The 27,964-nt window shown below is 36.7% G+C and overlaps 1 protein-coding gene across 1 annotated transcript in view; it reads left to right on the forward strand.

The window, feature by feature from the left end:
- ADGRL3 (adhesion G protein-coupled receptor L3) overlaps window positions 1-27,964 on the forward strand; it is a 436,049-nt gene that overhangs the window by 330,152 nt on the left and 77,933 nt on the right. Inside the window, exons 23-24 of the mRNA XM_088138611.1 lie at window positions 14,930-15,098; window positions 27,666-27,791. Coding sequence (XP_087994737.1) covers window positions 14,930-15,098; window positions 27,666-27,791 — 295 coding nt within the window. The remainder of the gene's footprint in view (window positions 1-14,929; window positions 15,099-27,665; window positions 27,792-27,964) is intronic.

The raw sequence follows: 27,964 nt of genomic DNA on the forward strand, positions 1-27,964 counted from the left end.
CACACTCCAGGAGCTGTTAAAATCCAGTGTAGAAAAAGTATTTCAGATCTGGTGTGGTCATGCTCACTGTAGCAGTTCCTTAAAGAGTCACATCTTTTCCTGGTCTCACAAGGTAGCCATGTAACCCCAGAAAAATAGATGTTGGAGTTAAGAAGTGTTACGGAGGTCTTTCATCTTTCTTTGGACTGGCAGCATTTAAAAGTGTGGGAAGTTGCTTTGGTGGAAATTAATACAATGTCAGCAAAGAGCTTTGAAGAATCCTACAGTTAAGAATAGATTTCATCAGATCTGGTAATCATTTCTGACAGTTTTCTTAACAGGTTGTGATGTTTCTCTGCACGCATGTTATACTTTTAAGAATTATTGAATGTGGGTGTTTAAAATGTTTGTATTTTTCCTTAAGATCACATATATATTCATACACATATACAGACGTGGAACTTTTTTGTTTGTTTCTGTTTTTATCTTCCTTTTTAATTCTTTGGGTTTTTTGTCTTGATGTTTCTCTGTGCATTTTTAAAAAAAATTAGAGAGTTATGATAAGTTCAGGATTCATTTCCTTTGAGAATTCATCATATTGACAGTAGCAATTTATGTACCATATCGAGCCAGTGTACCAGTAGTAATTTATGTACCATATCAGTGTAGTGGTTAAGGTGTTGGACTAGGAATAGGGAGACTCAGGTTGTAATCCAGCCTCAGCCACAGAAGCTGCCTGGGTGACTTTGGGGCAGTCACTCTCTTTCAGCCAAACTTACTTCCCAGAGTTGTTGTTATGGGGAAATAATAGGAGGAAACATGATGTATAGCACCTTGAACTCTACAAAAGGTGAGATACAAATCTAATAAATAAATAATAAATTTAACAAACAACTGAAAGAGAAGAAAATGCTTCTGCCTTTTTAACTCTGCAATCTCACCTAATCTTTCCTACATCTCAGTTTAGCTAAATGATCCTAGTGAAAGGCATCCCAATAAAACAATTCAAAAATGCCAGTAGGGTGTCATTATTCAGAATTCTCAGCAGTCAGTGCCTGATTACTTTCAGCGTGATCAGTGTAATGTGTAGTCTTCCTCTAAGACAGTGGATGGAGAAACAGGTTCAGCAAAAAAAAAGTGTTAGGAATAATACCTTGATCATGGTATAAATGTTTATAGACATTTTTGCTCCATTTATTCAGATGCAGAGTATTAACTTAAGATAAGAATATACGCACACATGTATAGTTTGTTGGGGATTGGGAGAAAATATTGTTCCATGTAGCTGATGAAGTGCACTATAGTCAATGTAATTCTTTTTCAGTTTTCCTGTAAGTCTACCCAACTATCCTGCTGAAAAGACACTTCCAGAAACACATTCAGCAGTAATAGATATGAGAAGGAAAATAAGATTTTGAAATACAGTTTTATCCCATGAAAAGGGAACTTGCATTCAAAAATTCATGCAGATCATAATTTTCATGTTATCTTTTAAAAGAGAAATTGCCATGCGTGGTTATTTTCATATTACAGTATGTTTGTTTCTGAAATGACTAGTTGATTGGAAAAGCACAGCATGAAAGTCAATGCTTAGTAGAGAGTACAGCTGCAAGAAAAAAAATACTGCTTATTATTAAAGGCTGTAGAAATGTATGGTTAAATAAACAACATTGATGATTTTTCCTTGGTGCTTCCACCTTTTTGATAGGCTACCAAATACATATTTTATTATCATTAAAGAGGTTAGTTTTCAACCTGGTTTACCACTTCAGTTAGAGCTAAGTCCAATCGTTACTCTAGTGTTCTGTGACTTGAATTGGAGATGAACTTGTTTGATTGCTTGCCTACATGGTACCTTTTTGTCATTATATTCTAATGCTGACATTCTTGTCTTTATGTCTATGCATTCTTCAGCTTTGAGGATAACAGACCCTTCATCAAGTAAGAATGACCTGAATGACTGATAAATTCTATTTATCAGCGTGTTCCCATAAACTGGCTGTCAGATCAGTATTTAAAAATCATTACAGCTTCTGTCATTCACCTTTGAGAGAGGCAGAAGAGCAAACTGTGAGGGAAAAACTGTAAGGCCTAAAGTTTTATGCTGGATCTATCTTGATTGGCAATTACTTGGACATCTTATTCTGTACGATTTATTATGGCTTTGAGGTACCTTCTCCATTGTATCCTGAGCATAATAATGTGTTTTAGTTTGTATTGGCTGATGCAGTTGATTGGTAAGATTTTTTTTTTTAAATGCAGGAGTCCTATTGCTCTTTATTTAATATGAAAAAAGGATCCTGAACTGACAATTTGAGGATATATGGAAACAATTAATTAAAGTATTTAGAACTCTTACATTTTTGAAAAATGAAGGCTTCCGATAACACCCTTGTGCTTAAAACAGCTGAATGTTAAGAGAAACAGCAAAATATGAATTATGGGCCTTAGATAATGCACCATCCCCCGCCCCCCAAAAAATCCTGCAATCAGTGGTATTATTATTGCAAGCGCTGCTACTTTACAGTGGACTTTCAGTTTGTTCTTCTGGTGAAGAGTCGTTTATGTTCATTTACTTTGTCTCATTCTCATCTTTGTCATTTTTTTACAAGACTATGAGATGCAATCTATTACATTGGGTTGTGATTACTACATAGAGTCCAAATCGTAATTATGTATAATTGTTAGCCAGTGTTAAAGTATACCACTTTATAATAAAATATTATCAGCTGCACCTTTTGCATGTGTCAGTTTTACACACAGACACACAATATGCAGAAAATCTTTTATAACGTACTTCCTGCTTGCTGTACATCTGTTACTGATTTGCTTATACGCTTCCTAAATTAATCATCCTTCCTTCCTGCATTTAAAAAAGATTAAGAGGAAGATTTTCTACTATATATATTTAGGAACAATAACAGCCTCAAAGAAAAAATCTTTATAAGAGTTGTTGAACAATTATAGTGCCTTTGGGGGGGCGGGGAATTGATAAACTATTGGAAGTTCTGGTGGATCTTAATTCCAACAGCAGATTTTCCTCTCTGCAGGTGGTTGCCTCAATATGCCAGCAGAAGCCTCCACCACTACCATTATTCCAGTGGTAGTTGGCTAAATGGAGTAAGTTTAGGTTGGAACCATGGATTCTAGAAGACAGTGGAAATGTTTTTAAAAATCACTGAATGGGGAAAGGGCAGGAAAAAGGGAAGTGCTCATTTCTCTGCCAAGGACTGTCTTCCAATAGGATTTTTAATCCTTACAATATTGATTGAGCTTACAATTCTTACAATAGCTCTATTGCATTATTGCCCTTATATTGTGGAGGAAGAGCTAAGGTTGAAAGAAAGTACTTGTCTAGCCCTGGACACCTTTCTTGGTCCTGCCAAACAGTCAGCCCTATTTGACTGTTTATATGTATTTTTAATGTCTGGCCAGGAAACTGGCATCTCACAAAGCCTATGGGCAGATCGCCAATATTATCTTTATTTACAAGAATATTTCTGGGACCCATATGGCTTTATAGAAAATAAAAATGGGGAGTGAGGGTAGCATTGTCACCAGCTTGCCTTCTAAATGTGTAAATGCTTTGAAAATGGCTGTGCCCACTGTAACAGTCATTCTGTGGATGGAGAAGCCCTACCTTGTAGTCTTCCTGTGAAAGAGCTCATTACATGCTCTCAAAGTTCCAATTCTGTCCACCAACACAAAAATACATGGAATCTCTACCCAAGTCAACTTCTGAATTCATAATATGTTGTGATATGCACTAGAAACTTCCTGATTCAGAATTCATTTTCTTAGCAAATGCACTATATGACCTAGCTGACCTTGTTGAGTTCAAAAAGCTATGCAAGGTTGGATTAGGCTAATACTTAGAGGAGAGACAACCAGGTGTTGAAGAAGAAGAAGAAGAAGAAGAAGAAGAAGAAGAAGAAGAAGAAGAAGAAGAAGAAGAAGAAGAAGAAGAAGAAGAAGAAGAAGAAGACAAGCACTTCTATACTATTGCCAAAAAAACTGCATGAAGACGCCCATAAATTCATTCAAAAAAGATTTTATATTTTTATAGATAATTCTTATCCCTCCTCAAAGAATGTTTGTCAATTAAAAAAAAAAACTATAATTTTTAGAAAACTAATCAAAATGAGATTACAGAAGTTGTTTTATTGTATCACTACTTTCCATGTATTCTTTTTAAAGGAAAGTGAATAATATTAATCTTTACTATTATAGCACCATGTTGTTGTACTATATAGCCTCTCCCAATTCATTCTAGTTCACCATAAATTATTATACTTGTTCGTTTTTTTAAATTTCCTTTGAATTTATAATTTTTACTAACATATATATATATATATATATATATATATATTTATATATGTATGTATGTATGTTTGTGTGTATGTGTGTGTGTATATATATATATATATATATATATATATATATATGTATAAAAAATCCCCTCTCACCCCTGTGTGTGATACATGTCTTCCTCAATCTCGGGTCCTCTACCAGAGACCTGGGAGTTTGAGGGTTCTGCGCAGTATCTTAGCTGTTCCTAGCACTGCACTCTTCTGCACAGAGAGCTCTGAGGTTGTTCCTGGGATCTGTTGGAGCCATTCTCCCAGCTTAGGAGTCATGGCCCCAAGTGCTCCTACCACCACTGGGACCACTTTGGCCTTTACTTTACACACACACACACACATATTTATATTAGTGAACTAATAATTAGTAAATTATTTTTACTAATATATCAAAATCACTTTAAATGATCAACCACCTTAACCCTTAGAATATATCCATTATTTTGTTGTTTTGTATTACCTAAAACTCAGCTAGATCAGATTAGTACTTTATTTCAGCTATTGATTAGCTTTAAGTAACATAAGGCATAGAAACAAAATCAAATGCTTAAAAGCTAAATATGATAAATAAATGGAATAGAGAAAGATTAATTGAGTGTAGCCATAATAAATGAAGCTTTCTTTTTCAAATAAGCCATTTAGAACACTGAGGCTATTAGCAGTAATTCTTCAGTGAAGATAAGTCAACCATTTGAGGTCGGCTAGGTAAGAAGCAGACACCACAAGGATTCCCAGAATGTTACATTATTTTTGTGAAGCATATCAACAGAACCTTGAAAGTCTGTCCAGGCTTCTCTCTGTCCCTTCTTATACGAAACAAACTAAGATGGGGTTATTTTGAGTTTCTTTCTCAACACTTCCTTCTATGTCTAGCCTGTGTAATCTCTTCTCCAAGTTCCTCCGTAATGGTTTCCTTTTCCTTCCCCCCTTAGTGGCTTTTTCATATCTTCCACAAGGTCAGCTTTAATTCTTTTACAAGAGACCACCAGAAATTATAGCTAGAAACAAATAAAGGGCTAACAGTTATTGTTATTAAACTTCAATCAATTTTAATAAAATCAGAATATTCCTAGTGAGATCCTGCCAAATCTTGCTGGCTATTAAACAGAAGTTGACAACGTTATAAGAGAATGCATCACTCTGGTCAGCTAAAAGATAATTGAGATAAAGATAATCAGTACAGCCTGGGTGCTGAGTTAATAAAGGTGTAATAAATTTGCATGACAGATGCATGTGAGCTGCTGTTTCAGTGGCTTCTGGCTTACAGTGTATGAGATCTTCTGGAATTGCCCTTCCAGAGACTCGTTTGCAGGGCATGGCGTTGTGCAAAACTCAATTATTCTATAGTTAATAAGAGAAGTAGTGATGACCAAAAAGCATCACGTTGATTGCCTCCTCCTTTTCCCCAATATGCACATTGATAATGGAGCAAGACATTACCATTTAAGCAATTCAATGTGTCACCCAGAAGACAAAATATAAGATAATAAAGAAGTGGTTTCTAATTTCTAACAGGGAGACCTGTTTGAAGGTCCATTCATATATCCCTTCTAACTGCAGCTGGAAAATGCCTTACTAATCATTCCTTAAGGACATGTTCATGTGACGCAGCTTTCATCTCATCCCCAGTCCATAGCTGATCTGAGAGATAATCTGCAGGTCATCCATGCAGTAAATGGGGCTTCCCAACAAAGCTGAAGAGAGCAGGAAGCCTCCATCCATCCCATGGGTGAACATGTGACAGATGGCCAAACCTCTGGTCTAGCCATTTGTCAAAACTCACATGCTCTGCCGACCCCAGTTCACATTAGGAAAGCAGTTGGTGATGTTGCTCCCCCAGCAGGAAATCCACTGATCACTTTCCTTAATGTATTCCTTCTTAAAGCTAAAGAGGCAGAAAGGGATAGACTGTTGGGACAAAGCAAATGATGCTAGTATATTTTTGTACCATCTCATGGACTGAAGAAAAGCATGTTAAACGGGCTGTCTCTAGATGGAAATGCCTTACGGGTGGAACCAATTACCCAGAGAGTGGGTAGGTTCCCCATTTAAGTGAAGCCTAGCCAGGAGGGCTTAAGTCTGGATTCCTGCACTGGACTTCATTCTCCAAATGGACCCTTCCGATTTCATGATTTTATGAAGAAGAAAAAATCCAAACTCATTACAACTGGAATGCAAATAGCCAACACAAAAAGCCATCTATTCAGATTTAAACCCTTATGCACAGATGATGGGTAAAATACATATGCTGTCGGAAGGCTCCTTCATGGCACCATTTCTCATCTTTGCAACAGAGGACTACAATCAATTAGTACATCTTTTTTCCTCCAAGATATAGGTTTCCCATTCTCTGTAGGTCTTCTTGCAAATATTGTTTCTTCTTTATAAAATAGCCTGAGCACAAATTTACAATAAGCATTAATTTACAATAGTTACATAATGTACAGTCCTTTGACTGTTCTTCCATACTAGAAATCTCACATCCATCGAACTACTGTTTCTGTTCTTTCTGGGTTCTTCTTTTCTATATAAGATATGAGTTTCTCTTTCTCCTGTTCACCAGTTACACTCAGATTTTAGTACATTTCTCTTCCTTTGAGTCAAAAAATATATGAAATTCATGAAAGGTTTAAAAAAAGAAAACAAATTAAAATTTTCCATAACCTGATTATGAGATGGCAATGTAAAGACCTCCAATAGCATCTAGGATTTACCCTGTTCAAATAAATGGTAACAACTTCTGTCAACACAAAATAGCCTCTGAAAGATGCAGCTCTGGATCACATTGCCTAAGCTCCATTACTGAAGAGAATGAATGATGATGGTTGGATATTTTCATTATTTGGTAGCACTAACCTGATTTAGGAACTTTGCTTATCTCCCTTGACCCTGCTTCTGAAAATTCTTTGAATGTGGGAGCGTCTATTTCTCTAGAACAGGCTGCACGTGTCTCATATTCCAAGCACTTGTGCCTCTTTTGGCCTTGATAAGATCAAGATATCTGACTTTATTTCTCTGTGATTTCTGTTTCTGACCATCTCTTCTAACATTCACACTGAGATCCTGACTGTGATTCTGACAAAGCATGCAAACCATGATGATTATCAGGTGGAATCTGTAGCCTCTCTTTGCATCTGAGGACAGATTTCTATGAAATCAGGACAGTGAGAGTAAAGTTTATTTCCAAATATGAAACTGGGATTCATAATTCATTGTGCAGGGTTGGGGCATGAATGAAAGAAGTTCTATAATGTAATCAAATGGTCTGAACCACTTCTTTGTGTTTCCCTATTGCCTTGTGGATAGTTGATACTGATTGTCATATAAGTAAATTTATAGTTCTCAACAAATTGTGCAAACTCTTCCCCCTTGAACAGTGAGGCATCGTCTGTTATGAATTCATCAGGGCATCTTTATCTAGCCATTATGTTTTCTAAAACAATTGATGACAGTAGAACTTAAATGATTGGCTGAGGTTGCAGTCTGAAAATGATGGAATAAAAGTCTATATCTCAAGTAAGTGCTTATGGCCTCTAAAGTCGTAAATATTAACTCCAGTTTTCTTCCAGATTCCTGGGACTAGAGCAACAATTAGTGAGTTTTTGTTAACTAGAGAAGTTTATTCTTCTGGCAAGAATCACAGCCAGCCCGCTAGCTACAAAAATTTTAAGAATTTGACTTGGCCACCGTGCAGATAGTTTTGTACATTCTTTGCATTTATTGATGCCTAATCTTTCTTTTCTTTTCTTTTCTTTTTTCTTTTCTTTTCTTTTCTTTTTTCTTTTTTGGTGCTTCGTGCCACATTGCAGCACAACAGCATAACAATTCTGTCAACATAGAGAATTAATATCTGTAATATTGTACATCTCTCTCTGCAAAGAATGGGTTAAATATAGTGGGCATGCTGTGTGAATGTAGTGACCAGCTGTCTTGTATGAAGTTTACTATTGCCTGTGGCTCTGAGTCAGCAGAGGTAATATGCTGAAAAAAAAGTGATCAGGGATAGTCTTTAAGGCAGGCACTTCTGCTTCATTTATTCTAAAAGTCAAATTAAGCCTGAATCAGAGAATGTTACTGATTATCAAGAGAACATATCTACTGCTACAGCTGTTTTCCATGGGTAATATGCAATATGAGGCTTATATCTTACAGTCTGGAGAAGCCCCTAGCATCTTGTTGCTAAGTAGTCCAAATCTTTGCAACTGTATCAGGGGAACCAATGACCTGAGATCTGCATATAGCTGGAATGCTTCCAGTCCAGAAAAATATTGAAAATCATTACGGTGTATAAGGCAGTCTTTCTAAATCTGAACACATTGTGTCCATGACTATACTCCAAGAAAAGGCTTCACCTCTCCTACATAATCTTGAAAAAATACACCCTTGCTTTTTCCATTATTGTTAGATCTTAGCAATGTGATCTCAAGTGTCTCTGCCTTTTCTGAATCCAGCTTGCACATCTGTCATTTCTCAGTTCACATATTGATAACATTTGGATTGAAAACTGTTGAGCATTATCTTGTGAGCTAAGGGCAATTGTTTCATTGTTTGAGCATTCTTTAGTACTGTCCTTTTTTGGTACTGGAATATAAATTGATCTTTCCAAGTCTCTTTGTCTGTTTCATACCTGCCTACAAATCACAAGTAAAACTTCATCATATTGTAAGATTTTTCAAAGTTCTGCTGGTATTTTATCAATTCTTGCAGTCTCATTGTTAGCAATGTTTTTTCAGGCCTAATTAAATTCACATTCCAAACTGTCTTCCTCTAGAATGTATGGGTCTAGTTCGGTGATCAAACTTTCATATGTATCCTTGACTTGGAAATTTGTTCTGTATAGTTCTTCTGTATTTTTATAGCATCTCCTCTTTAAATCTTTTTTTTTCAAGTAGATTTTGCCTTTGTCTTTTATTGTGCCTGTCTTTGCATAAAAGTTTCCTCCATTTCTGAATTTTTCACAAATAAATCTCTTTTCTTGCCCATTCAATTGTTATCCTTAGTTTCCTTGCACTACTGATTTAGGTATAATTTATTGTCTTGCTGTTCTCAGAAACTCTGCATTTAGTCGGGTAAATTTTCCTCATTTGTTGCCTTTTGCTTTCTCTTGTTCTTCAGCTATTTTCAGCAGTTCAGCTGACAGCTATTTCACTTTCTTTTCTTTTTTTGGAATATTTTGTTTGCTTCATCTTTAATGATGTGAAGAAATTCAGAGCAGAGTTCTTTAGGCGCCCTATTCATCAAATTAAATCAAATAAATCTATTCATATACACTATATAATCATATGAAATATTCTTGAGGCCATATTAGATTTGTCTGATTATTTTATTTGTTTTCTATAATGGCAATTCTGCAAGAAATTCATGATCCAAGCTGCAGTCACTTTGCTAATTTAGTATAGTTTCCCCCTCCTGATTTGCAGTGTATATAATTAATTGATTTTGGTGTTGTCCATATGGTAATGTCCATGTTTAGCGTCACATTTAGGTTCTTGGAAGAAAGCATTAATGATAAACACTGAATTTTCTAGGCAGAATTCCATTAATATATCTCCTTCATTTTGTACACCATGGCCAAATATTTTACTTATTATAATTTGACTTCCAACTTTAGCATTTCAGTCTCCTGTAATTTTTTATGTTGGATTGCAGTCTTCACCTTCTACTTCCTTTGTATCTGTGGGTGGAGCATAAATTTAGATCACTGTAATATTCATTGGCTTGTCTTGAACTTGAATTGAGTTCATTCTAGCATTTTACACAGTTACATCCAAGCACTGACTTGAAACCCTTTTTTTAAAATAATGATGGCTACTTTATTTCTTCTATTATTTTCTTGTTTGAGGTAGAAGATTTGATGCTCTTTGTATGTAAAGTGACTCATTCCAGTACATTTCAGTTCACTGATTCCCAGAATATCAAACTTCAGTTTTGGCATTTCTTCTTTAATAGCATAAAGTTTGTCTTGGTTCATGGTTTTGACATTCCATGTACCAATGGTATAAATAACTTTGCATCATCAAACGTTTCTTTTAACTTTGGTCACATCAGCAGCCAGATATCTTTTCAGGTTGAATCCAGCCATATCATAAGGAACAGTGCCACTCTCATACTTGCCATCTCCTCTTTCCCAGTAGCTCTCTGGAAACTTTCTGTCCTTCAGGAATCATCTTCCAGTATCATGTTGACATTGGCCTGGTTGTTAAATATACATGTGTTTTCTTGGCAGATTGCTAGAGTGGATTACTACTCCCTCCTCCAGTGGGTCATAGTTACTCTGATCCCTTGTCTGATTTGCCCATTATGAGAAAGTCTTCTGGGAGTAGTCCCAACAGTCTAGCTCATGGTCTCATTGGGTTGTTCAAACCTTTTTACTGCTACAAAGCAACAATCCATGTAGAGGACCTCCTTATATAGGCCTCAACATATTTTGCAGGCTTCTTTGTCCTTTGATGAAAGCAAGCACTTGAAAAACAGATCAAGTTTTTCTTGGGCACAAAATACTCATCCCATTGTCTGAAGACAAAGATATAATCATCCTTATTTGCAGTAGCAACATGGATTGAAGGTTTTTTAAATTACAATGTCTGTGGCCCCGTGGTATAACTAAGAGCACATATCTGGATTTTCCTTTCCTTTCCTCTAGCAGTTTTAAAGCAGGAAAAACTCTGGTTCCAGCTGTACTTTCCAACAAACCTCCTAAAATCAAAAGGTTCTGATGGGGAAAATTCCACAATCAGGCCTCAAATCTGCAGGATTTAAAAACAGGATTTTCCAAAGGTATTGGGTGATTCAGACTTTGTTTTTAATAAAATGGCTTGAGACTTTCCATTAAAAAGCACTAACAACTTATTTAAGGTATGTAACATGACTTTATAGTCCTTTACCAATAGTCCATTAAAAAGCACTAACAGCTTATTTAAGGTATAAACATGACTTTATAGTCCTTTACCAATTTTTCTAGTAGAAATTTCATTCCTGCTCTTGCTTTTTAATGGGTTCCTCCTTTCCTTATAAGATACTGTGTGGCAAATTCACTGCTTAGAATCTCATTTCACTACAGACATGAAGTTAGGGCAGAGCCAGAAGTTATAATCTCAACACAACAACACACCCATACACACACACACATATGCAGAAGGATATATGCGGAATAGGAAGTTAAATTTCCTATGAGAAAATTTAGAGATCTATTCCATCATCATATTAATATTCTCAGGCTTATAGTTTGTAGCACTGGAAAAACTTTTCCTGGCCCATGAAAACTATTGAGACAGCAGGATAATGTTAAAAATAATTCAGATTTTTTTTTCTTTACTTCCCATGGTATTTCAGGATAACTATTCCTTGAATAATCAAATATTCCTTGATAATCTCCTTATATTTGTCCTAAACTTCCAAACAGAAAATGAAATTATCTTCCATTTTATTTTGATACAGTGCTTAATTCATTTAATGCATTTGAGAAATATATAAGCCTCTCATATCTGGGATTCAAAAATCTGAACAATCACTAGTTGGCAGCACAGAAGCCTAGATGGCATCTAATGACCATCTGAATTTTTGCAGTCCTAAATATATTATTAGCTTTATTATTGTTCCACATAATTTTCAAACCACGTGTGTCTGTGACAGATCCTGTAGCTGCTGATTCTTGTATCTGAATTCCCTCACTGCTACTTTGTTATCTACGAACGGTATAAATTTTAAATTGCCTTTGCTGCTCCTGCAGTCCTATTGCTCCTGTAGTTTTCCTTTCTAATTCAGTGAAAATGTTGAATAAAACTTACCTACTTACTTACTGTATAATCAGCTCTCTGCAATTCTGGGGTTTCTTAGGAAAATACCAAAGTTTGGTCCATAGAATGTTAAATTCACGAATTCACCTGGGAACACAGCCAGATAGAGGCTGAAGGTTTACCTCCTTTTAGACTCCATGCACCTAGTGCTAATACAGGAATGCTTTGTATGCTCACTGAAATGATCTACAATAGGCTTGAAGCATCCTCCTACACACAGAATGGAACAGTCCTTGATCAGGCTAATCCACCATTTACACACTGCAACTCCCTGTGATAAAACACTCTTGCAAATTATCAGATTAATCTGGGCCAAAATAGGTACTATATGCCAGTCATATAACATTTTGTAACCAAGACTCCACCCCCCAAGGAGGATGATAGTTCATTTCCCACTACTGTACTACTTTTCTGCCACTATTACTTTTTTTATCTTTTTCACTCCTTTAGAGACAGATTTTCTAGAGAACTGGAATGGATGTACTGTAAGGGACTCAATCTTTCTAAATTCTTCCTAACCATGCTCAGAGGCCTTTTCCCTATAAATGCTTCCTTTGATTTTTGTAGCAATAAACACTGAGTGTTTGTTTATATTTATGAGTTATAAGCAGCATTTATACATGCTTCTTATTTTAAAAACCTGAAGTGTTTATAATAAGTGGACAAGTATACGATTAAACAGGACATAAGCAGAACAGAAATAGAAAAATAACAATCCAGCCCCTCTCCACATATTAGGGGAGCTAATGGCCTTGGAAGGCGATCATACAAAGCCAATTGTTTGAAAGATGCCTAAACACAGGGGTTGAGCATCACAGAAGGAGAGTCAGTCCAGAGAGCAGGTGCCATGCAAGCTTGTCTCATTATCTCTACCAACTGTCAAGTTACAGGTTGCAGAGCAGAGAATAGGACCTCACTGAGGATTGTGTTGTTGGTACCCAGGAGGCAAATTTAACTGAAGACAACTGTTTTAGTTTAGTAATATCAGTTCTCTGAATAAGTACCAGACTGGCAACCAGTGCAGAGATTTAATGCATGCATGATAAAGCCAAACCCTAGTCAGAACCTTAGCTGATGTATTCTGTAGCTTGTATTGCAGCTTCCAGAATACTCCAGATTGTATTAATCAGTTCTGAAGGTATTGATGCCTGAATCAATGTAGCCAAGCTATCCTTATTCAGTGATGGGCTCCACAGAGGTCACCTGCTCCAGCAGCAATGACAGTTCTAGGATGCCCTGCAGAATATGAACCTGTTCTTTCAGGGGTCCACAACTCCATCCAGAAGAGGGAATACCTTTAATTCCTACACCCAGGAACCACTGGCCCACAATGCTTTTGTCCTATTGAATTCAGCTTCGGCGTCTTGGTCCTCATCTGTTTTCCACTACTGCAACAATTCAAGCGGCAATTTAAGACATACATGGCCTGTCCTGATTGGACAGAAATCACCAAGTCACCAAGAAATAGAGCTGGGATGACACCTCACCCCAAATCTTTTCATGACTGTATCAAGCAGCTTCACAGATATTATAGATGGCACTATAGACAACTTGGTAACTTGAGGCATTCCACAGTAAGGCTGTCAGGGGGCCAAACTACAGTACTGTATCCCAGTGCCTTGCTCCAGAACAGGTGCAGGGCTGGGAGTACATAACAGCACTCCCACTCCCTAATCCACAGAGCCAATACAGGATGATACCGAACTCCGTGGTATTAAAAGTAGCAGAGAGATCCCACAAGAAAACAGATTGAAAGCTTTCCCAGAATGGAAAAGGGAGGTGATATGTGATGAATCGTGCATCGCAGCATCACAATGCAAACTTTGCCTATTACATACTGGGGTGTACTGTTACACTGGTATGTAGTATCATGACACAAGGGGAAAAAAAGAGCAGATGTTATATTGTAACATTATGGCACATGTTTTGTCATTTTGGCACCATGGACAGTGGAGGATATCTGTGTCCATACTGATTGTGTTCCTCTCGTGGAAAAGTCATCCACCACAGCAACCAAGGCAGATTCTCTTATAATTAGGCCAGAACCCAGACTGAAGAGGAACTAGATCATCAGTACTTGGTTATTAATAGTTACACTATTTTGGAATTTCTTCTTTTAAAAAACGAGCAATGCTTACAACAAAGCAATTGGAAAGAATTTCTTTAGAAAGCTGGCTAGATTGTATTTAAATTTTGGTTCAGGTGATTTAATGTACAATTCATTTGAAAATATAATTTTTGGAGCCAGCTAATTGCAGAAAATATGCAAAATATATAAAGCCATCTGCTGGTATTCCACCATATATGCCTCTTTGAAAATAATAGGACTATTGTTCTCTTAACTGTCCTTGTTTTGTTTTGTTTTCCAGAATGGTTTACATAGGATCAGTATCATGAAGCATTAAAAATTAGGCATGGAAGGGATGGAGGCAAATTTAAAATATTTTATATTTTCCTCTACGGTGTCACTTATCTCTATATTTTATTACATCTGCATTGCTCTACTCCAAAACATTTGCTACAAGCCTGTTTTTCTAGAGAGGCATTTTCATGCTCATGACATTTTCATCTATATATTTTCTTCAGATTATGAATTTGATAGTAAACTGCATTGAATTCAAGAAATTCATTTCTCACAAATATTCGCGTTCTGCCTTTCTTTTCACCAAAGAATAATCTAAAATACTGTTGTGTTCATTGAATTGTTTTCTTTATCAGTCAAATACACTTCTTTTCTGTCCTTTCTTTTTTTTCTTTCTTTCTTTCTTCCTCTCTTCCTTCTTTCCTTGACAGGTCATGGGTTATAGGTGCAATAGCTCTGCTCTGCCTATTGGGACTCACCTGGGCCTTTGGACTTATGTATATTAATGAAAGCACGGTGATCATGGCGTACCTCTTCACCATTTTCAATTCTCTGCAGGGAATGTTTATATTCATTTTCCATTGTGTTCTCCAAAAAAAGGTAAGGATGATGAGATGTTGCTATTGATGATGATGGTGGTGGTGGTGGTGGTGGTGATGGAGAGGCAAACTAGGGGCTTCCTAGCCTAATAACTACACCAACATTTTATATATAGTGTCTTATACTTTGCATTTGTTGTGGCTGGGTTTTGAACTGGTTTACCTGACAATAAATAGAATGTATCTGAACATATGATCAAAACAAGTAGCTATCAGTGAGCACTGAGCGTTGCATGAACTGTATATGATTTAGGAATATGGCATTTTAAAAAAAAAAATCATCCCTCTGAATTTCTTTCTGAATATTACTATTCCAATTGATTTTACTTTGGCAGCAGAGTGGCACTAATTAAAATCGATGACTTTTCAAGAGGCAGGGTGTTGATCTCGCTTTTGTAGTAAAGATTCTTGAGGAATTTGCTTTTGGCAGATACTCATACAACCTGAGTTCATCTACTCCCCCCAGATAAATGTACAGCTGGGGATTTTGTTATCCATCAAAGAACATACATTTTCAGTTTCAATTTATTATGATCAAAGATCAGCCAAAAGAACATACATTTCATTAAACATTCATTAATATTGGTGTATTTTCAACTTGGGGTGAAAAATGTATTTTGAACTGTGTTTTGAAACTATATATCAATATATCTGTATATCTGTATATCAATATATAGATATATGTGTATGTGTGTATACACACACACACACACACAGAGAGTCACATTAAACAGCATAAGAACACATGCAAAAAGAATAAAGGTTGTACTAAGTAGGTAAAATTGTAGGTCCATCTCTTATATAGGTGGATACAGAAAATTAAAGGCCAGACAATTTTAACATGTCCTGGGTAATTTGACATAATGCAATAAAATAATGCAATAAAATAAAATAACAAAAATAAGCATACAGAAGGTCAAATCTTGCTAAAGAACAAACACAGTTTTCTAATGTTACTCTTGCCTCATAGCATTTAAAACTGCTTTGAATGTCAACCGACATATAAATGGGTGTGATCTACATAGATTAACTTTATCAATTTGAATTTGAATCAGTTGTTTCCAAGTTGTTCCAGTGATTCAATAGGCTTTTGTTTTTCCCAAATCAAATCAACTTTTTGATTAGCTTGATTTGGGGATTTGATTTGAAATCTGAATTAAATATTTTTAGGGATACATCCTACAATTTGAAATGGTTCTGACCCAACCTGCACACATTTAATACCTACCTGGAGAAAATCAGATCAAATAGTTAGGTTTCAAAAAACTCTTTGAGGTCTTTTACTAAGTCTGTAGAGTAAATTTAACATCATTGGGATAAAAGGAGAGGTTTAATTTGATTCTTCCAAGGAAGTGGACTCAGTGACTTATGGGTTCCTTCTAACTCTTTGATTCATTGAAGTCCTCTAATGGATTGGTAACTGATTAAAGAACAAGAAGCAGAAAGTAGGAATTAATGGATAATGTTCATAAAGTAGAAGTATCCAAAGTGAAGTCTCCTAAGGATTTGTAGTGAGATTGCTTTTTAATATATTCATAAACCACCTGGAATTACAGATGAGCAAGATGGCATACATCTCCAAAATTAATCTTTCCAGACTGGGAAAAGGGACTTTAAAATGGCAAATGCAATTCAGTGTAAGCAAGCAGCAGGTGATGAAGTGCCTTCCAATGCCTTAAAATTCCTGGCATACGTACAGTACAGCAGCATGGAACCTTTAGAGGATTAGAGGCATTTCTTCAGTGCTTCCTGGAATAGCAATATCACCACAGAATAATACATATTCAGATAGTCAGTCCAGGTAGTGAAGAAAAGAAAAAACAAACACATAGAGTGGACACGAGTGAGCAAATTGCGAGTGCAAACAGGACCTTGGCAAGGAGATTGGCAAGGGAGATCAAGGGGGAGGCCCTTTTGGAGTGTTTGCCTTTTTCTTTTTATCTTCTTCTATCAGTCCAATCTAGTTTTCATCCACAGTTTCTGGGAGCTCAATACCACAGCAAGCAAAGAGGGAAGATTCTGTGGGAGTTTGGCAAGGGTTGTTGACAGGGAAGGATCCAAGCAGCAGATAATGACTTGCAAAATATGTGGAACGTATATCTCTTTGCCTGGACTACACGTGCAGGATTGGAGGTGGAGGAGGAGGAAGAGGCTTGGAGGGGAAAGTAAAGGGGCTTGAGGAAAGAGTTTCTAGACTGGCATGTATAAGAAAAGATAAGAGATTTCTGAACAGGACAGCTGAAGTTCTCCAGAAAAGGTAGAAAGGTGAAAATATTACAAGGGGGAAAAAAATGGAAGAGACAAGCATGTGGAAGAAGTAAGAAGATCAGGATGCAATTTGTCCCAGTGGAACTGAGAAACCAGTACCAGGCTCACCTAAAGGATGATCAACAGCCACTTGAAGGAAGTATGGCATAATGCGTTTCAGAAGTCCCTGGATGGATGGATAAAATAAATCCAAGAGGCTCACTCAGAAAGAAAAGGTGTCTCATGGTGTTAATCTTTGAAGGTAGACCGGACTAGGAAACCAATGCCATGTAGGTCAGTACTACTTTTATTTTAGAACTTTAGCAACAGAATCTTGCAAGTCTGAATGTACTTCCCCTCTCCTTCCCTCTATCTTCATGTGAACTAAGGAGGGAGTTGTCTGAAACGTTTATTCATGTTACATTCTTGGCCCAAGCTCAGGCCTCTTTTATCTGACCATTGCCTTGGTAAAGGCTCTTCCTCCTGTCCTTCAAGGCCATTCCCTCTATCCTCTACACACGGTGACCTGTAATTCCTTAATAAGGGGAACCAATGCTGTGTGCAGACCTAATATGATATTGCAAAGGTGCATTGTCTTCCAAGTACTTCTATACAGGATGTAATGGAGAAGTTACCAAGAATATTGAAATGACAGCTATCCTTCCTTTCTGATCCATGTGAGGACAAATGACATTCCCAGAAGAGACAGTGAAAGAATCTCTGCAGACTCTGAGGCCTTGGGCAGGAAGGTTAAGGAATTGGGAGTGCAGATAGCTTTTTCATCAATCTTTCCAACTAAGGTTCATGGTACAAGAAAAGAATACTAGATCCTACAAGTCAACAACTGTTTATACCTATAGGATTGCTGAGAAGGGTTTGTATTCTGGGACAGTGTCCTATCCTATCTTCATGAAGGACTTCTGAGAAGAGACAGAATACATTTTGCAAAAACTGAGAAGAGTATTTAGCAGGCATCTCATCATTGTCATGAGAAGAGGATTAAACTAGGAAAAAAGTGGGAAGATAGTAAAAGTCCAAAATTGAATAACAGCCAAGAACTGGGGCCAAGAAAGCAGAACACAAAGAATAGAATAGACATGCCAGGAGATGACACTCAAAACCTCAAATGCACATACAGTGAGAACTAATGATCCTAATTCAGGAAGACAAATATGATATGATAGGCATCACTGAAACTTGGAGGGATACTCATGATAGTCACACAGCACTGGAATGTTACAATTTATTCAAAAGAAGAAGATAAATAGTGTGGGAGTGTTGCACTGTATGTAAAGAAAAAATATACTTGCAGAGAAATTCAGGAATCAGAGCATAGTAATTCTCTTGAAAGTATTTAAGCAAGAATTAAAGTAGAGAGAAACAAAAGTGCCTTTGTGGGGGTTTATTAAAAAAATTACCTGGGTAAGCAGAAGATACAGATGAGGTCTTTCTGCATCAGATGACCAATCTTTCAAAGAGGCATACAATAGTGATAATAGAGGATTACAATTATCTTCTCATCTACTGGGAATTTATTTCTGCTCAGAGATAAATTCTTGTCCTCTCTTGCTACCAACATCATTTGTGACATGGTGGAAGAAAGAACAAGGGGCTCCACAATCCTGGACCTAATCTTCTCCAACAGGGAGGAATTGGCTAAAGTAGTGAAGGTGGCTGGCACCCTGGGAAAAGTGATTGTGTCAGAGGAGGAAGAACTGAAAAAATCAGACCTGCAGATCAGACTTCAGATTTTGATGAGCTCAGAGGAAATGTGGGTGAGATCCAATGCCTTGAAATCCTAAAAAAAGAAAAGTGTCCAGGAAGGATGGAAGATGGGACATGAGATACTGAAGGAGCAATCAGAAACAATCCCCGTAAGAAGAAAAGTGAGACAAAAGCTAAAGAGCCCAGTGTGGATACATACAGAACTCTCTAAAACGTTGAAAAGCAAAAAGAACACATTTAGCCAATGGAAAGAGGGAAGACTACAAGGTAGTCTATCGGAAAAACCCTAGCTCAGAATGAGCTGAGGCTAATGAGAGATACCAAAAATAATAAAAAGGGTAAGTTAGAAATAAAAGGAAAAACAAAGAGAGTATAGGTCCATTGCAAGGAGAAAGTGGTGTATTCGGTGGAGCTTGCTCTTGTCATGTCATCCTGTTAACAGCTTTAGTATTTAAACACAGGATGGTTGAATAGTGGCTTTCCAGCAAGCCAAAAACCTTTAGTCGTGTTTGTTCTCTCTTTCTCTGCTAAACTCTAACTCTAAAGTTATTCCTTTAGTATCCACCTATGTATTCTTTTGCAACAGACTAGCATAGAAACTTGTTTTTCATCAACAGACTATGTAAATAGAAACTGACCCCTGAGCGGCACAAATGAGAAATAAAGGACCATCTACCTTGAGAGGTCAGTCTGCAGGCTGAAAGCATGGCTCGGCCCGGCTCCTGCTACTTTTCATCTGGCTCCTTTGCACTTGACTAAAAGGGCAGGGACCAGCTTGGCCTAACAGACATCTCAGTTAATCTGTTCCGATTTGTATCACTGTTAAAATTGTTCATCTCTTGATGAACTCTCTGGAAATGGAAACGTTACATTATGACACTGTTGTGAGTCATTTTGAGCACAGTTGATCACGGAAAAATGGCATGCAGAGGATAGTAATGGAAGGATGTAGTCGCCATCCAGTGTATGGGCTGGGGAATATGTATTACAAGAGATCTTTCCCTCCCATGGATAGGTAAACAAAGAGGGAGGAGCTCATAAAGCACTCATTGTTTGATGCCGTGGTTGGGAAAGGGTGGGTGGATGTAGCAAGTTTAGCTTTAACAACACACTTTAGGATGCATTCTGCCACCCTGAGAAGGCCCGGTGGCTTCTCAGTCACTTATTAGTCCCAAGGATTACTACTGTAATTATCCCTACTCTTACTGCTGCTGCTAATATTAAATAACAGCAACAACAGGTACCTTTTTTTTATTTATTTTGAGTAAGGAATCAGCAGTGAAATGGTCAAACTCAAATCAGCTGGCAGCTAAAATAAAAAATTGTGATTAAAAAACCTTGTCCAACTTGAGGAATGGTTAAAATGGCAAATGGAGTTTAATGTAAACTACAAGTTGTAAAATGAAGTGAACTCTCCAATTTTAAATAATAATAATAATAATTTATTTATTAGCCATTAGGCCATATCAAAATAGAAAATATAGAATATAGGATGATAATATGACCATGTGTTACAAAATAGAGTAAAAGGCATAGCTAAATGAAAATGCATGCGTATTTCTGTGTCACCCCTACAATTTACTCCAACCAGACCCACATATGCAGTCCTCAGTTGTACTGTTTTGTTCAGATAAAGGGCCATATTGTATGTAATTTGGGGGTTCTGACCATTCATAAAATATGTTGTCAGGATCCCAGTAGGCTGTTCTTCTAATGTGCAGTCCAAGATATTGATGTCTCTCTTTCTTATACAGTCGACACTCAAATTATGTATTTATTTATTTGTTTATTTATTTGTTTATTTATTTATTAAAGCAATTTAATTGGCTGCCCAACTCACTCACAGTGGCTCCGAGCAGCTTGCAGAAATAAAACCCCAAATGCAATCCCACTATACCCCCACTCCCCGGCGACAATAATACCTTCAAACAAACCGCTTGATGGGCTCCAGAATAATATATGTGCTAAGTCCTCTATCTCTGGAGCTCCACAAATACAGGTACATTCTTCATAAGGAACTTGGTTAAATCTTCCATATTTAACTATTGTGTCTAGCTGCTCAAATCTTGCTCGAGTAAATACAGACTAAGATGCTTGGGCATTTCTGTGTTTAAATATTTTTCCAATTTGGAAGGTGCCTTTATAGCAGCTCACCCATTTCAGTGTGCCAGCCTTACTGAGGGTAGCTATATCTTTCTGAGCATCTCTATCCAAAATTCTTTGTGCAGAAATCTTTTAACTTGTTTTCCAGAGAGAGTTGGACAAGAAGCAGGGAGACCACAGCTCCTGACATAATTTGTCAGTTGTGCAATCCAAGAAGTCTCTGAGATTTCTTCTGTTCTATCAGACAAAAGTTTTGAAGTCTGACAGTTTCCATAGCATTGATTTTCCACCAATAATTGTATGCCCTGATTTTAGACAAAGAACAAATTGTATAAATTCCCAATTCAGCTCTTACTGCAGCAGCTGAGGTCCTTTTATCCACATCCAAAATACTTCTCAGATGCTGTGATTGTGTTTGCTTTAGTAATGCCATGTGTTTTAAGCCCCAAACTTCAGCTCCATATAAGAGCATAGAAATAACATTGGCTTTGTATCCCTTAATAACTGGGGCTAAAGAACCTGGATAACAGTCATTTATTAACTTTAACAATGAATTTGTATGTGCCCTGTTCTGGGTGAGCTCCTTTGAGGATGACGGAGCCAAGATCCAGTCTCAGACAAGATTACATCTAAGTAAGGAAAGGTGTTGTCTTGCCCTATTGACTCATCATCTAATAGCCATCTATGGCTGCGATGTCATTTTCTGAACACCATGAACTTTGACTTTGATTTATTAATAATCAGAGAATTATTATGGCAGTAGTAGCCAAGTCTCCTTATCAACCTATGCAACCCAACTTGTGAATATAATAGTAAAATCATATCATCGACATATAGCAAGGTGTTGCAATATGTGTTGAGTACCTTAGGTATGTGTATTTCAGGATCCTTCATCAGTCCTGTTAAGTCATTAACATGTAGACTGAATAGCAGTGGTGCAAATATGCACCTTTGTCTTACTCCTTTGTGAGTATCAATCCTGCTTGTCATGGCTCCATGGACCCCAAACTGTACTCTGAAGCAAGTATTTGTGTAAAGGGCTTTGATCTGCGCAAACAGGCTGGATTCCATATCAAAGACAGACAATTTCAATTTCCTCCATAATATTTCTCTGTTTACTGTGTCAAACGCTATAAAGGCAGCAAACAGTTGTCTCCCCTTACTGACATATTTAGTAATTAGATGGTTCAAGACAAAGCAATTGTCGATAGTGGATCAGCTCTGCCTAAAGCCAGCTTGTTCTTCTGCAAGAATGCACTTTTCAGTGACCCAGCACTCAACTCTCCTCAAGAGGAACCTGGCGTATATTTTAGCCACAATATCTATTAGACGGATGGGCCTGTAATTGCTAGGATATTTTTTATTCCCTTTTTTGTATATAGGAACTACAATTGCCATCTTCCATACAGCTGGAATATGGCAGATATTATTTATATGTGTGAATAAACCCACCAAGAGAGGGGCCCATGGTTGGGGTATTTTTTGAATAGCTCAGCTGGTAGAGAAAGTCCTCGCCAGGGGCTTTATTTATTGCTCTTCAGGCCTTTTATAATAATTTAATCTCATTTTCTAGTACTGCTGGCCAGAGGGGTGTAGCTTCAGTAGGTGGTAAATCGCTGTTTAATAACTGTTCCTCAACAGGTTCCAAGAGAGCAAACAAGTGATGATAATAATTTTCCCAATCCTCAGCTAAGATTGGTATATCAAATGTGAATCTCCATTCTTTCAGGATTCCAGCTACAGAGTGCCAAAATATAGCTGAATTATGACTTCTTGCCGACAGCTCAAGTCCTGACCAATTTGAAGCAGCATGACCTTTTTTTCTTTGATTTAATGAGTTTCCTATATTCTCTTCTTAGAGGCAGCATCTTAGCTTGTATATGTACAGAGGAATGGCTCTGAGCAAATCTCATAACTGCCTTCAATTTCTTTTTCATCAAATGACATTCATCGTCAAACCAGGGAGATCTATCTATAGGGAAACTTTTGGAGCATTTGTTGTTAGGTGTTTTTCCTCAACACGTGGCACAAATTTGTGAATGCATCGGAGACTGATTGCCAGTCCGCCATGGGTGACTGGACTGTTAAGACTCAACTGTTAGCCTTCTCTGATTTGAGGCTATTCAGTATTGCCTCGGTATCTACTTTGGACCATATTAATCTTTTATTTTATTCTGACTTACCTATGAGTTAGTTATAACCCATGTTATATGATCTTAAGTCTGAATGGCCTAGGATCGCTTTCTTCTCTTGGATAGACAATAACCTCCGAGAAGGTCAGCTTTACTTTTTGAAATCTAACAGACTGCTCGAGTGAACAGTGTATGGGTATACATAATTATTATCCTTGCCTCCCAGAATTTGAAGATCATATTTAAAAATCAGTGATCCCAAGTTTAGACCAGCAGAAGAGATAACTTTTGTTATCTCTTGAATACCAATGTGGATGATTATCAAAAAATGCATTTGGGAGTCCACTATATTGAGCAAAATCACAAAGAGATTGGCCAAGTTTAGCTTTAAAATCACTAAGTAAAAGAACTATGGCTGGGGATGCAAAGTAATTATTTCTTCCAACATTGTTTCTAAACATCCAATAGTTAGAATTGTAATAAAAGGATGTATTTGGTGGAATATAAACACTTACCAATACAAGCTCAGAATCTTTATATCTGAATTTCATGGTCAATATTTGAGGCAGATTATCCCTGTTATATGATTTCTCACCCTGCCATTGTAGTTCTTCCTTAGTAAGAATGCATAAGCCCCCTGAGGCTCCCCCTTTAATTTTTGGGCAGGGGTGTCCCAGCACTGAAAACCAGGGAATTGTACTGGGTCATCCTCTCCTGCTAAGCAGGTGTCTTGTAAAGCTATTATCTCAAATTCAGAAAGGAATCTCACCAAATCAGTCATCAGACTCTTTCTCCTTACTTCTTATATAAGCTGATGAGTCAGGGATATCTGCAGGATGTGCTAAAAAAAGTCAGGATGGTGTGATCAAAACTCCACCTGTTTGTATGGGTGTCACGTATGCAATGCACATTAAAAAAAATGGCCAGAGCTTCAATTGTACCATCATGGCTGCCATCTTGACTTTCTTTCACCATATCCTGCAGACATCTCTGACTCATTAGCTTATCTATGGAGTGAGTTCACTTCATTTTACAAAGAAGTGTAAGTAAGTTCTGAACTTTTTATCACCTTGGGCCATTTTTAGCTTAGAAAAGAGGAAGGGAGAATATAATAATGTGTATAAAATTATGTGCAGTGTTCAGAAAGTGAACAAACCTTTTATCCCTCATAGAACTTACAAATGACCAGTGAAGGTAGAACATGGGAGATTCAGAATAAAGGGGAAAAAGTCATTTTTAGACAGTGTATAGTTAACCCGTGGAATTCACGGTCAAAACCTAGACAGTTTTAAAAGGGAATTAAACAAATCCATGGAGAATAAGGCTATCAATGACAAGTGCCCCTTAAGTGTCCTAGCCAGTCTCTTCCCCATTTCTTCTAATTTCCCTAAGTGTGCTGCCACCCATATGTGTTAGATAAATCTGTTCAATCATCTGTATTCTGAAATAACTTGTCCATTTGGACTGAAGATGAACAAAACGTTGTACCATCTTGTATATCTCAAGTGCATTTGATAGACAATCTAAAGCTGTGAAATGGCATTCATGATCATATCCAGCAAATCTGGGCTCTAGGAACAAATCTGGATCTAATCTAGAGTGCAGACCTAATTCAGTAAGTGAACTGCAAGTAAGCATAATCTTACCATACAATCTATAGCCCTACTCTTCTGACTTGTCTGGATTAAATTTCAGCATGTTCTCCCTGATCCAATTATGTTCTTATCAGTAAATAATAGAAGTGAAAATAGTCCTCATACTATATCTCAGAATTCTGAATGAGTTCCCTAGCAGCTTCCTACAGTTATTGAAGTCTATGAGTTATCATCTGCTTGAGCATGTCCAGAAATAATGTATTGGGGAAAGGATAGTAACAGGAATTCTAAACCAAGATTTAATCATGCCAGCTTTCATATTTAATCCACATATTCAGGCTAGAGACTAGAAATTATGCATGAGAATAACATAGTTTAACAATCCAATTATTCTGAGCAGAATTTGTGTTGATGGCAAGATATGGGATTTGAAGTTTAGTCAAGGAGAGTTGTTCTGACCTTAGTTAAGGTATTTCTATGCTAATCTGGAAACTATTCCAGAATCATTTCAAATTCAAAACTATTCTATTTTGGGCTCAAAAATTAGGCATTTTACTGGGCACATTTCTGATATGATAGGGACACAACTGGAACACTTCCAGGTAAAACATTTATTTGGAATTTGCCTCTACACTTGGCAAAATTCTAACCTTTTTTTAGAAGGGGCCAATTAAACGTTTTAGGTATCCTTAAAAAGTCCTCCAATAAACTACATCAAATGACACAGAGGGCACATTCTAGATGGGATTCAGATGCCAACATATATGTTAGCTAAATATTTCCCCCTTCAATATCTTTAAAGTCCAATTAAGAAAATTAATGCAAAATAGCTAAATAGAACTTCCAGAATCTGAAGCATTATACTTTGGAAAGTGAGTAAATGGGTAGACAGGCTTTCTGGGAGAAGGTGTCTAGCCACCACTGAAGGGAGAGCATCATACAGTATGGATCCTTGATCTGTGTGGGAACCAGGAGCCTTCCAGTCTTAGACAAGTAAACACATTCTCTAGGAATATAGTGAATTAAAAATGATTAGTATATTTAGCTTAGTAGCAGTCTAGCTGCTTCTGACTCTTGGTGATCTCATGGGCATTATTTTGCCAGGATTGTCTGTCAGTAATTGCTTCTGGGAGTTCTTGTAAGTGATTATGCCATCAATATCTAGCTACCCATCTTCTCTTGGTCTGTAATTCTAAGAAGCTGGGGATATTTCTTAATAATCAGTGCAACTCCTCCTCTCTTCCTATTGTTCATGTTCTTTTTGAGGAAATTCTATCTTTTCAGTGCTGTATTTCAATTATGGATTTCTTATTAGGTCTCATTTAGTAGCTATAACCATAACCTGATCGTTAGAATATAGAGAATGAAAGTAATGAAATTCATGAGTAATGGTCTTCCTGATTTTTTAATTGAGCTACTCTCTCACACCCTCATACTGGGCACACGTCGTTTGTCATAAGTTGCCTTGCGTATTGTAGGAAAAGAAAGGCAGGATACTAATAAACTAATGCATAAAGTCCTGAGTTGCACAAAATTCAGCTGAAAGTCTTTTAATCAAGCCCATCATCATTCTTACACCAGCTAAGGCCTAAATCCTAACCTTAACCCTAATGCTTCTGCACTTGTAGATGGGAGATCCTTAATCTATCTTTGACTGATCACAATTGCATTGAAAGCAATTTTGCATTTTTTTCAACAAATATATATATCAATCCAAGAAGAAATTTCTTGCCACACTTTAGTCAGCAGTGAAATGGCCTCATGGAATGGAACTTGAGTTAAAAATGGATGAGAATCATTTTGTACAGTTAGTATTAATAGCCAGAAAGTGGTGTTTGTTTTTTGTCTGAGACTGCAATTGATTTATTTATTAAGGATTGATTGGTTGAATTTATATCTCACTTTTCAATTCATATTGAATATTCAAAGAGCAACTAAAACACAATATTCAAAAATTAAAAGAAATATTAAAATTGTAATAGGAAAATGTGTTTAAGGGTTTTGTTCCCCTTTATTGTCCAATTTATGCTCTGGTTTTCTTCCTGTATTTATATATTTATATTGTAGTAGACTCTGGCTAAAAGCAAATAAATATTGGCTTAATAGAATATGGAGGTTTTTCATGTAAACTGATTAAAAAATGTAAATTATAAAAATATTTGCATGGTGGCAATTGCAGATTTTAGTGGTTATATTAAAAAAATAATAATTTGCTGAGAAATTAAATGGAATAGAGTTGCTCGGAAGTACACGTGACAGTGATACTGATTACATTTTTTTTCCTGATGTTTATTTAAAACCTCTTCAAAATGGAGTAGACTAGAATAGTATATCCTATTAGAGTTGCTCTGTTTTGTGTTTTCTCATGCTCTTAATTTTGCTGATTTATATTTTAAAGTTTTAAAAAATTCAGTCATCTTGGACCTATCTATGTTAAAAGGTGATTATATCATAATGAAATGAACCAAAGATGGAGAGCATATAGGCAGAGGAACATGGAGATTTCTGAATTAGGTAGATAGACTTCCCTTTTGTATCCCCAGTTATTAAAAAAACCCTAATCTTATTTCTCATTACTCCTTGATAAGTCTGAATTTTTTATTGAACATCTTCATAGCAATTGCTATATCTTTTAAAATATAACATTAGCAATATTTAGAAACAATGATAGTTTAACCAATTTCCCAATAGATGCACACACAAAATCAATTTTCAAAATCAAAGAATGGATTTCCTTCTAATAAGTATCACAATTTAATTTGTTAGGTACGTAAAGAATATGGGAAATGCCTGCGTACACATTGTTGTAGTGGAAAAAGTACAGAAAACTCCATCGGCTCAGGAAAAACTTCTGGGTCACGAACTCCTGGACGATACTCCACAGGGTCACAGGTAAAAAGTATTTCTTAAGTTGAACAATTTGTTACCTTGCCCACATAATTAACTGTTCACTCATAATTATCAGAGTTCTTTTCATCTCAGTTTCTATAGCAGTTTGATTAATCTGCGCAATAATTGACAAAGGAAGATGGGCTGGGTGGGATTTATAAAATCTGAGATTTTCA

Source organism: Python bivittatus, unplaced genomic scaffold, assembly GCF_059951505.1.
Source record: "Python bivittatus isolate LINGU-HERP-01145 unplaced genomic scaffold, Pbiv_v1 ctg000270_np1212, whole genome shotgun sequence".
Taxonomy (NCBI): Eukaryota; Metazoa; Chordata; class Lepidosauria; order Squamata; family Pythonidae; genus Python; species Python bivittatus.